This window comes from Astyanax mexicanus, chromosome 19 (genome assembly GCF_023375975.1).
Source record: "Astyanax mexicanus isolate ESR-SI-001 chromosome 19, AstMex3_surface, whole genome shotgun sequence".
NCBI lineage: Eukaryota > Metazoa > Chordata > Actinopteri > Characiformes > Acestrorhamphidae > Astyanax > Astyanax mexicanus.
This window is the reverse complement of record NC_064426.1, coordinates 9,329,137-9,342,574: the sequence shown is the minus strand read 5'-3', so window position 1 is coordinate 9,342,574 and position 13,438 is coordinate 9,329,137. Positions and strand designations below refer to the sequence as shown.

The 13,438-nt window shown below is 34.5% G+C and overlaps 1 gene segment (V, D, J or C); it reads left to right on the top strand.

The window, feature by feature from the left end:
• LOC111190128 (Ig heavy chain V region 3-6-like) lies at positions 1 to 6,328 on the top strand. The segment is given in 2 exon segments: positions 1 to 101; positions 5,885 to 6,328. Coding segments are annotated over 2 exon segments (366 nt in total).
• Positions 6,329 to 13,438: the final 7,110 nt, after the last annotated feature.

Here is a 13,438-nt window from a genome sequence, read left to right as displayed (position 1 = left end):
AGATCAGTGAGCATCTCCTCAAGGTGCAGCTTCCACCACCAACACCACCATGTTCTCCACACTGATCCATCTACTGCTGCTACTAACAGCTGCTGCATCCTGTAAGTGAATACAACACACAGGCAATATTCAAAATAGTGTAGCGCCCCCTAACTAGGGGTTACCAGACTACGCCACCCCTTAAATTACTTATTTTATTTAGAGTAAGGGGAACTCTCAAATAAGACACAAGAACTTGACTGTAGTACAAAATACAATGATTTATTTAAAACCGTACCAAAGTCAAATCTACTGTCAGTTTCATTTATTGGGTGAGAGGAAATATATATATAAAAATTTAAGAAAATCACAATTTACCCATGACCACTGGGTCCAGGGTATGGAGAAATATGAAGTCAATCCAATAGGACCAAAAGAACACACGTGAATAAAGTTTACTTAATCACTGCACAGCAAACTTAAAAATAAAATAAACTAAGTACAAAAAAAAAGAATCACACTTCTAGTGAACAGGACTTAGCCGAATATGGTTGACTCCAAACCCCCAGTCCCAGTAACAATTATAGCCACAGCTAAAATTGACTAATTGTACCACATGGTTACAAATAGGCTAGAGTCTATACAGAGCACATAGTTAAAAACCACAATACTTAAAAATACCTGAGCAGTTAATACACTTAGTGCTACAAAATTTATGGTAGAATAAACAAAAAAAATAAAAAAGAAATACAAAAAAAGAGCAGAAAACAGCAACTGGCAACCACTGGAACTGTGGCTCTCTATGCAAATACACAAAACACACATTAATACATTCATCACATAAAAACAGTGCAACTTGCATTCAATTACCAGAAGAGACATACCACTTAACTCAAGGTGGAATGCTAACTTCGCCCATGGACAGGGTAGCAGCTTTAAAACTCTATTAGAAATAGATCACACAAAAGCAATTGAAACATGATATAAAACCCATTTTGCATTCTGTTCAGAACATAGAGACATATCTTACCTAAAGTCCCCAAGTGACCATTCTAGAAATGGTACTAGTGTTAAATGTAGTAGTAGCAGTTAAATATAATAGCAGCAACCAAAGCTAAAACACTCAAACTATTACAGGACAGCACATGGAGCTAAAGCAGCTCAAAAGCATAGTGTCTCTAATAATGTACAATTAGAATGCAGCAGACACTTGCCTACTATTACAGAGCATATGGAGACATACATCTTACCTAGAGCCCCCAGATAACTATTCGAAAGAGTACTAGTGTTAACTATAGTGGTAGCAGTTAAATATAGTGGTAGCAACCAAAGCTAAAATAATCAAACTATTACAGAACTTTAAAAAGTGCAATAGTTTAAGCCTACCTGATCAAAAATACCTTCAAAGTTAGTCAGGATAAGTAGGAATTAACAAGCAGCTTAGCCAAGAGCTAACAAACAAACAGAGTGTAAAAAAAAGTTAGTCAGAATAAGTAGTGATTAACAAGCAGCTTAGCCAAGAGTTAACAAACAAACAGTGTAACTTAACCCCAGCATATCATATAATTAGCCAGCCTACCTCTTATATCACGTCGCCAGGCACAAACACAGACTGTTGCTATTTATAGCCACTCACAGTCGCTCAGCCTCGGGCACTCCTGTTCTCACTGAGTACTTCACTAGCTCAGAGAATCGTCTCCAGCCCACGCTGCTACTCGCGTTAGCTTAGCCACACAGTGCTACCTTCAATAGGACCCCCTATAGGTGCGTATATAAGTGCCTGCAGGACCACACTGACTCGCTAATGCTGGCGCCCTAGTTAATGACGTAACTCGTTCACGCCCCCTGCACCTGCACGCACGCACACACACACACACACACACACACCCACAATAGCTGGCTACAATAGTTTCTTATCTTGATATTTAATATAATTCAATAATTCCATAACTGTGATCTACAGGGGTTGATTGTATAGAGCTGGATCAGCCTGCAGTCATGGTTGTTAAACCTGGAGAATCTTTCTCCCTCTCCTGTAAGATCACTGGATATTCAGCTGTAGGAGGCTGTACTAACTGGATACGACACTCATCAGGAAAAGCTCCAGAATGGGTTGGATGGTTCTGCAGCACAAGTGACACTGGAGCCAAAAACACACTGAAAAGCAAGATCAGTTTCACTGCAGAATCTTCCAGCAACACAGTGTTTTTACAGGGGCAGAACTTCCAGTCTGAGGACAGCGCTGTGTATTACTGTGTTCGAGAAGCACAGTGATACAGTCTGCTGTAGAGGCTGTACAAAAACCCACAACTTCCCTCATTCACACCATCAGCAACTCTTCTGTGTAGCTGTTAATATTTAAGCCCTTTTTTGTGATTATTTTATACTTATTTTATACTTTATACTAAATTCACTGCTGGAGGATTATTGAGGCTGTAATCACACAAGGTAAGTTTCTGAGTTAACAAAAATTAAATGATAAGGAACTGTGACAAACTTTTTTTTTTCAACACTAGCATCTCAATATAACATTTAACAGTCAAATAAATCAGTGGGGAAACACATATAAAACCAACACCAAACATATCTTCATATCTTCACATTACAAAAGAAAGCTATAAGAACCCTGGTGAAAAAAAATATATATATATATAATATATATACCTAATTGTACTTAAAACATAATGAGAAATGTCTAAGCATGCTGTAAATATACTAACTATATATTTAAACTATATATACTATATTAAAAGTACATTAATATTATGCTTTCATCAAATGTTTGAAAAGTAAACTTTGATCATACTTTAAAAAAAGTACAATACAGTGTATTTTAAATAAATAGACTACTATGAAGTAAACTTTTAGTTTAATGTAGATGAGTATACTAAAATATTTATTTCCAAATATACTTTTGTACATTTTTAGCAAAATGTGTTAAAACAACTGTTATAATAGTTCACTATAGTGTACAATGTATCATATAACTTAAAGTAAAGTAAATTAGATTACTAATTAACTTTAAAGTAAATAAAATTACTACATTGGTAAAATGTTTTTAAAAATATATTATTAATAATATATTAATAATATTAGGTTTTACATTAATATAACAGTTCAAATGTATTTCAGTGCTCTTTAATTATAATTAGGATAATTATAATTAAAAGTAAATTACAAGATACAGTGTTAAATAAAACATTTAAATGTCAAATAAAAAAAATAAGTAAATTTGTAACACACTAAAAAAATTGTAGTACAGTATATTCAAATATATTTTTATACCCAACAAAGTACACTAGAAGTGTGCTGCTTACAAAAGACAGAAACAAGAAATATATGTGTACTCCAATCTAAATATATTTAACATCAATTCTAATATACCCGGTGTATAATAGTGATACAGTTGTAATACTCATTAAATGTATTATAATTTTACTGTAAGCATATTTAAAATATGGGGTTACATACATGAAGTAGTATGTTTAAATTTTACTTAAATATATTTAAAATAGTTCCATTTTAGTACAGTTAAGTACACTTAGCACAATTTAAGTAAGACTTTTGTACTATTTTTATACAATTAAATTATAATAATAATAAGTACAAAAACGTTCTTCCATTTTTGCACTTTTTAAATGTACTGATTAATAATAATGTGGCTACAATAACACTTTAGTAGACTATAGCATAATAATGCTTATTATATTTTAATCTACTTGTTTCACTAGGGAAGTAAACTAAAATTATTTAGTGCAAAAAATAAAATAAAAGAAGAGATGTTTTCTTTTTTTTCTTTCTTTTATATTTTTCTATCTTTGTATATATCACTGTGTATTTTATGAAATCATGTAATGTCCCAAACTCATGGGCTTGGCTCACCATCTCACCATCATTCGATAAAGTCGAGCAAAAATAAAACAATTTATACAAAAATCACAAACAGATAACATATCATGTTATCTATAATAAGACCTAATTCTTAAAAGTTTAATTCACAATCAGAAATTCACAATAAATATTTTCCAAAGCTCTTTCATAACAACAAAATCAGTACACCACAGTAAACATAACATGCCACCTAGTGTGTTAATAATTAATGAACTTTTTGTATTTATATATTTAACATAGAATTAAATAATTATATCTTCTCTCCTGTAAATACCATAAAACTTAATACAGGAGAAATAATAAAAAAAAAACAACAACGATTTTTCTGACTCTAAGTTAATGCTAACATATTAGCCACAAGCTTAACAGTAAAACGGTATGAAGCTAATCTCTATCATTAATTTTAACCATTACTCCAGCTACTTAATTTCCTGTTACTTTTTCTACTTACATAACACATATACCTTTCTTTCCCTTTTTGGATTGGAATGGATTTTAAACACTTAATACATCAACAAAATCTGTTCCTTTATTTTCTAGGTTCCTTTAAGCAAATGAAATAAAATTCCAACATTTTCAATCCTCAATTGTTTCTTTCCAGTTTCTTATTTTTTTCTCCCTTCCCAAACAGGCTCATTCATCCTCTAACTACAATCTTCAGTAGAACTATATGACTGCTCATTTACATTTAGGAAGAAGTTATGAGGGTTACACCTGTATACACAACTTACCTGAATGACCCTTAAGGGCAGTGTGCTGAGTTTGAGCTTCTCTTCTGTCTGAGAGTCTGGAGGGGATGATCTGCTCTCCAGTATCAACGACAGCATATTCTCTTAACTCGCCATCAGTGCAGGTCGCCAGTAGAAGATTCACCAGTGGACTGGGTTCTGTAAGATTTGACGGCATAAAAGTTACATATAAAGTCTGTTACATAACATAACTGAACATCACAGTTTGTGTTGTGAAAAATGGCAAAGGGGACCCTAAAAAAAATTTACTAAGTTGCATTAATTCAATTTAAATCATACCACATTTGTTATTGTTCATATCAGCTTTTAAATGCTAAGTAGTCGAATGTTATCTTGTTTTTTACTGCCTGTTTCATTATTAAATGGTTTATATACAGTAAAGTTACAGTGTATTATATTAGTGTATTATATTACTATATACAATCATAAAATTAATACGTTGTAATTAAACCAGAACTATTTTATTATTGGTACAACCAAGAAAACTAAATACTACATTACGCCATGATTAATTTTTTTGTACTTATTTTAAAATATGGACATATATATAAACCTCCATATAAACAATAATCAATTTGGAGGTAATATAACTAACTGCATAAAATTGCAGGAAAAAAAAAAGTAGCGAAATGTAAATGATAAAAATGCAAAAATAGGACATCCCCATATTTATCACAAATGAAAACACATTATTAGAATGAGTTACAGAGTACAGTTACACTAATACCACCATTAGAGAGGATTTTGCAGGAGCCTGATCTGTTTAATCCTCAGATATTAGTTTGGTTTAATCTTTATTTTTAAAGTGAGTGGATCATCATGGCCAGATCCAAGGAACTTACTGAGTCTTTCAGAAAGAAGGTTGCAGATGAGTCTGTGAAAGGATTCATAAAGATTTTTAAACAATCAGAAATCAGAAGTTTCACTGTCCAGAAAATCATTTAGAAGTTGAGAACATTTAAAAAAAACTGCAAACATGACCAGGTTAGGCTGTTTAAGCCAGTTCAGCCCAAGAGCAGACCACAAATCTCATGCAAATCCAGCACCCTATAAAACTACATATACTATTGCAGGACAGATCAGTGAGGAGTTCTTCTGAGTGCAGCTTCCACCACCAACACCATGTTCTCCACACTGATCCATCTACTGCTGCTACTAACAGCTGCTGCATCCTGTAAGTGAATACAACACACAGGCAATATTAAAAAAAGTGTGTTATCTTGATATTTAATATAGTTAAACAATTCCATAACTGTGATCTACAGGGGTTGATTGTATAGAGCTGGATCAGCCTGCAGTCATGGTTGTTAAACCTGGAGAATCTTTCTCCATCTCCTGTAAGATCACTGGATATTCAGCTGTAGGTGGAGGCTACACTAACTGGATACGACACTCATCAGGAAAAGCTCCAGAATGGGTTGGATGGTTCTATGATTCCGAATCTAAAGGCACCAAAGATTCACTGAACAGCAAGATCAGTTTTACTGGAGAATCTTCCAGCAACACAGTGTTTTTACAGGGGCAGAACTTCCAGTCTGAGGACAGCGCTGTGTATTACTGCGCTCGAGATGCACAGTGATACAGTCTGCTGTAGAGGCTGTACAAAAACCCACAACTTCCCTCATTCACACCATCAGCAACTCTTCTATAATAACAAGTTACTTTAAATGAGCGTTAGGGGGCAGTGTATCCACATTATTCACAATCTAATAAACAGACTGGAACTAACAGAGACGCCTGTTAGAGTGTATACGTGAATTTGTACACACTTTCAATGTTTTTGTTTTGTGATTTTGTGATTTACTTATTCAAATTTTGACATGATGATTAGATTAATATAAAAAATATCAATGCTGATATTGTAACAGATGTGCGATGCTGTTGATTTTTTGCTTGTTATTTTATTCCTAGTCTCCAGAAGACATAATGGTTAAAAAGCATTATATGCAGTGGTCTGAAAAAGTTTGGGCACCCCTGATAATTTTCATAATTTTCTTTTATAAATCAATGTTTGTTTGGATCAGCAATTTCAGGTAAATATATCATATAGCAGATGAACACAGTGATATTTCAGAAATGAAATGTAGTTTATAGGATTTACAGAAAGTGTGTAAAATTTCTTCATTTATAAAAATTAGGCAGGTGCATAAATTTGGGGACCTTTGTCAATGTATTGATTTAAACACCTTTAGCACAAATTATTGGAACACAAAATGTGTTTGGTAAGCTTAATGACCCTTGACCTACATACACAGGTGAACCAGTTATGAGAAAAGGTTAAGGAACCAATTGCAAGTTTTTCTCCTCTTTGCATCTTCTCTGAAGAGCGGCAACATGAGAGCCTCAAAACAAAACTCTTAAATAACATGAAAACAAAGATTATTCAACATCATGGTTTAGAGGAAGATACAAAAAGGTCTCTCAGAGATTTCAGCTGCAGTTTCCACTGTGAGGCACATGGTGGGCAAATGAAAGAGCACTGGCACAGTTCTAGTAGCAGGTCAAGAAAAATCTCAGATAAGCAGAGGAGAAGGATGGTGAGAACAGTCATAATCAACCCACAGATCAGCTCTAAAGACCTACATCATCATCTTGCTGCAGATGGAGTCACTGTACATCGTTTAACTATTCAGCGAACTTTGCACAAGGAGAGGCTGTATGGAAGAGGAATGCAGAAGAAGTATTTTCTGAGCACACGCCACAAACAGAGTCGCCTGAGGTATGCTAAAGCTAAAGCACATTTGTACAAGCCAGCTTTATTTTGGAATAAGGTGCTGTGAACTGATAAAACTAAAATTGAGTTACTTGGAAGATGGTATGCATGGCGGTTAAAGAATACAGCATTTCAACACAAACACTTGCTACCAACAGTAAAATTTGGTGGTGGTTCCATCATGCTGTGGGTCTGTGTGATCAGTGCATGTACTGGGAATCTTAAAACAGGCTGTTCATGCTCAGAAACCATCCAACTTAACTGAACTAGAATTTCCCCTCTGGGATCTTTCTATCTATCTATCTATCTATCTATCTATCTATCTATCTATCTGTCTGTCTGTCTGTCTGTCTGTCTGTCTGTCTGTCTGTCTGTCTGTCTGTCTGTCTATATATCTATCTATCTATCTGAACTGGAGATGTTTTGGTCCGAAAAATATTTATGTAATTTTTCTCTCGGGGTGCCCAAATTTATTTATGCACCTACCTAATTTTGTTCAATATCATTGATCAAATATCACTGTGTTTATCTGCTACGTGATATATTTAACTAAAATTGCTGATCTGAACAAGCAATTATTTATAAAGGAAAATCATAAACATGTAAGCAGTTCTACTGAATCTGATGCAAAGTACAAGTAATCTCATGCAAATCCAGCACCCTATAAAACTACATATACTATTGCAGGACAGAGCAGTGAGCAGTTCTTCTCAGTGCAGCTTCCACCACCAACACCATGTTCTCCACACTGATCCATCTACTGCTGCTACTAACAGCTACTGCACCCTGTAAGTGTATTCAACACACAGGCAATATTCAAAATAGTGTGTTATCTTGATATTTAATATCATTGAATAATTCTATAACTGTGATCTACAGGGGTTGATTGTATTGAGCTGGATCAGCCTGCAGTCATGGTTGTTAAACCTGGAGAATCTTTCTCCATCTCCTGTAAGATCACTGGATATTCAGCTGTAGGAGACTACACTAACTGGATACGACACTCATCAGGAAAAGCTCCAGAATGGGTTGGATGGTTCTATAATTCTGGATCAAAAGGCACCAAAGATTCACTGAACAGCAAGATCAGTTTTACTGGAGAATCTTCCAGCAACACAGTGTTTTTACAGGGGCAGAACTTCCAGTCTGAGGACAGCGCTGTGTATTACTGCGCTCGTAATACACACAGTTATACAGTCTGCTGTAGAGGCTGTACAAAAACCCCCAACTTCCCTCATTCACACCATCAGCACCTCTTCTATAATAACAAACTACTTTAAATGAGCTTTAGGGGGCAGTGTATCCACATTATTCACAATCTAATAAACAGATATAAGACTGGAACTAACAGAGATGCCTGTGAGAATATATAAGTGCATTTGTACACATTTTAAATGTTCCTGGGTTTTGACTTTGTGATTTTCAAATTTTTACATCATGATTGTATTAATAAAAATTCTACAAAATGCTTAGGAATAAAAATAACCTAATAAACCTTGTCTTCCATTGAAAGTAATGCTGTAAACTGCTATAAATTTTCCAATTTGGAGATTTGAAGTTTTAGCTTCATCTAAAAATACAAAAAATATCAATGCACGATGCTGTTGCTTTTTTTTTTTTTACTTGTTATTTTATTCCTACGGAGTCTCCAGAAGACACAATGGAGCATTATAGACATTATATGTAGAACAGGTGAAGAAGGAGACGGTTAGAGCCTAATATGGAACAATGGGGGGGTAATTAATTTATATATCTAAATTATATATAAATAACGCATTACTGATTGCAAATTATTCTTGTGCATTAACGCTTTAACGTTGACAGCCCTGCTTATTATATACAGTAATAATTTCCAAGAAATGTATTCAGCTTGCTTCACCTTAACATATAATAAATCGTCCATTATGGCGCTTTGACTCCAGTGCTTCAGTGTGAGCGAGTTCTCCACAGGGTAGTCCAGTTTATTTTTGTAGGAATTTATAAGAGAGTAAATGCTAGGGTCAGCTAGCATTAGCTTCTGGTCTAGCTAATGTAATAAAACGAAACTGCTGTTCTGCAGATCTACTGTTTATGTATTTGATTGATGACTTGATTGAGTCAGCCTCCCCAGTGCAGGCTAGAAAAAGTAAGTGAACCTATTGAAAGATTTAGTCAAATGAAACCTGATGTATGTTGAAAGATATCCAGCACAACAAACCCTCTAGCTGTTAGAAACTTAAAACTCAAAGTAATCGCTGTATAAACAGAGAGAGAGGAGAATTTTGCCTTCAGGGTTTTCTGACAGAAACAGTGAGAGTGAGGAAAAAGCTGCTCCTCTGAGTGTTTACTAATCCATTACTCGTTCGTAATGTTCATTTATACATAAAGTGCATTTACACGGCTAATATTACCCATTAGTTTAATAGTAAGTAAAATGCAGTGAAGGCTGTATGAATTGTGTCTCACAGCACAAGGAAGAAGGACGTTTGTGGCCAGTATATCCGAAACACCTTAGCTAATGATCAAATTTCCATGGTAGCACAGCTGAACTTTTCCTATAAATGATGTTTTAATTCAGCAAGAGAAAGAGGAGGAGCTGCTGTTTGAATCAGCTGTGTGGGGTTCAGAGTGAGGGGTTTTGGGGGAACCAATCATAAGGACACTGTGTGGAGCGGCTGTGTTCCAATCACTGGTTAATAATATAGTTTATTACAATTAATTAATTAATTAATTAAACTTTGACATTTTCATTTAGTTTTTTTTTATTTGAGGAAAGTACTAAATTGTACTAAATTTCGTCATAGTTCTTATTTTTAATTAATTAAAAATAGGTTGTCAATGAAGATTTTTCATCATGGATTTCATTAACAAAATAAACACAGGTGCACCGGCCATCAGTGATGATCATTACACATTTTATTAGCAATAGTTTATTAATCAGAGAAGAGATCCTATTGATTCTGAAGGCTTCACATATTGTTTTTCCAGCCATATTACAATTTTGAATTGCTGCTGACTAATCATACAGATCTTCATGATTAAAAAACATGATAATATTCAATTAAACATAAAGTAAATGCACTCTGACAGTTACGTTCTAGAATGTGCAACTCCCCTAATGAATAATTTTATGTATGCAAATGTAAGCATTACCTCCTGATATAAATTAGAAGGTGAGACCCTCTATGTGCAATATATAATCTTGTATTTATGATCTACAGGTGTTCACAGTGAAGAACTGACTCAGCCTGGTTCTATGACGGTCCGTCCAGGTCAGAGTCTGACCATCAACTGTAAAGTTTCTTATTCAGTTAGAAGCTATTATACAGCCTGGATCAGACAACCTGCAGGAAAAGCTCTGGAGTGGATTGGACACATTGCAGCACCTGGGGACTCAGCTCACAATGATAAACTGAAACACAAGTTCAGCATGTCTAGTGACACAGGAACTAAAACAATAACATTACAAGGACAGAACCTGCAGACTGAAGATACAGCTGTGTATTACTGCGCGAGAGAAACACAGTGATACACACTAATGCACCCATCATACAAAAACCCTTTGGCATGTTGAGTTTGAGTTATTCACTAAATATAATGAACACATGTTCATTCAATTATCCTTATTAATATACTAATTACATAAAGCCTAAATAATAATGCTATTTTTATTTAATTTTTTTAATACGTATTGATAAAATATTGATGTCGGTCTCAAAGGATTCTGACGAGTCGGATGGGAACAAACTGAACTCTGGCCAACCGCAACAATTCTCTGCATTCCCAGGTGCTGACATTAATGACTGACCCCCATCTGCAAAATTTAAAAAAGACCATGGACTCCTGACCCAGTGGTGTTGGAGCATATTCAGATAACTGTCCTCTTGAATATCCAGAAGTAATTGATGAAGTATTTTGTATATTGTGTATGATTTCATGTTAAACTTTGTCAGTATGTTGGACTTTTGTTTGATAAATGATGTAACTGAATGCCCTTTTCATATGTCTAATGTTTGTGTGTTTTAAATGATAATATCACTTTAAGCTCATGGAATTATTGCACCATTATATTCGAGATACTGCTGTTATTGTTCTGTAATGTGTAACAAATAGTTAAGTAAAGGTTTGTCAGTTTAGAGTGCAGAATAAATGTTTTAATTAATTACAAATTAACAAATAAATAATTATGTACACTATGAGTATAAAATAAATAATATACTGCATCATATCATACTGTTTGCTATAATTATATCATTTGATCACAAAAAATACATCTTGTTTAGTTTAGTGAAAATAAGATAACCAGTTCTTTAAAAGTGAGCAAACCTAAAAAAAATAGCAGATTTTGTCAGTAATCCTATTAACACATTTAAAGTGAATTTAAGGTAACAACCTCACAGAAGAATGTAATGGAAACCTAATACTTGCTGTTGCATCTTTTTGTAAACATGGACAAACTTTACCCACCACAGATCAGCTGCTCATCATCTATCTTACTCTACTGAATACATCCAAGCTTACATGAACTCTAACTGCTTCCATTAGTGGTGCTGCTATACTCCTGAATATATAAAACCTATGTGGATGTATAAAAGACTTTTTAAATTTTAATTTAAAAGCCGTTTGACCAGTGGTAGGATTGTCCCCCCTTATATGTGGGTCTTGGTCCTCCCAAGGTTTCTTCCTCCTCCTGCAGCTCTGAGGGAGTTTTTCACTGGGGGTCCTGTATTCTGTATTTTCTATGTTTGATGTTTTGCCTAATTATTTGTGCTGTGATCATGTTTCTGTTGTAAAAAGCGCTTTGCAAATACATTTGATTTGATTTGAATTTGGTAAATATGGATCTTTTTTATGGTTTCTAATAGTTAAAATTGATGCCCTTCTAACAACGTTCTCTATATTGGTGCATGTTTTTTTATTTTTTTCATAGCTATTCAGCTATGTTTGTGGGCATGCATTTTCAAATTTAACCTCTAGGCTTTAACCTGATTTAACCTGATTTAACCAGATTTAACCGGCTTTAACCTGAATATCCTGCACATATGCAGTATTTACTGTAAAAGTACTTGAAGACATTTGGTGATGTTGTTAACTGTAGAAATATGATTATGATTTGATTATATGGAGCCTGTAAACACACTTTTTCCTTGGACAGGGATTACCAAATCTTTCGCACTATAAATTTCTGGTCTAAGATCATGATCATGCTGTGATCAGAAAATTGCCGACTCAAATCCTGTTCATATAGTTGGCCATCAGCTACCAGAGCCCTGAGAGATCACAACTGGCCTTGCTCTCTCTGGGTGGGTACAGTAGATGGTGCTCTCTTCCACATTACTCCTAGGGTGATGTCGATCAGCACAAGGCTGCGTCTGTGAGCTGATGTATCAGAACCGATTCGCTGCGCTTTTTCCTGTGAGCATTAGCACTGTGATGCACAGTGCTAAAAAAGAGGGGGAGTATGTCTTCACATGTATCGGAGGAGGCGTGTGCTAGTCTTCTACCCTCCTGGTGTTGGGGCATCACTAGTAGGGGGAGTCCTGAGTCCTAATAAGTGGGTTGGGTAATTAGCCCTGTAAATTGGGGAGAAAATGTAGAAAAAAACTCAAATAAAATAAAAACGCAACATTAGTGTCTGAATGTGTTGTATTTTTAATGTACTGACTACCCTTAGAACTATGATCAATTGCTGGATAAAAGAACAATAAAAACAACCAAACAACAAATGTCTTCACAGATATACAGATCAATGTATTTAGGTAGCAATGTATCATTTAATAACTTGTTATTAATAATATTTGTTGTTGTTTTTTTTTTACTGGAAACAAATACAAATTTAGTACACTTATTTTATCATTCTTTTTTTTTTGCTTGAAAAAAAATATTGATTTCAAAAAAGGTTTTAACAAGCATGAGTCTCTAGAGGTGTGCGTGGTTAATGATCTCTGTGTAATGGTCTAAAGTTCTTGTTTTCTATTGGTGTTCGGTGAAAGTCAGGTGGGATTCATTCAAATCCATGTTCTATTTAGACTATATTATGGGAAGCTTTTGAGGTATGTCAGATTACCTAATGCCACAATAAAGAGGAATCTTTCAAATATGAGGCTAATGTTGAATCTGATCTTGA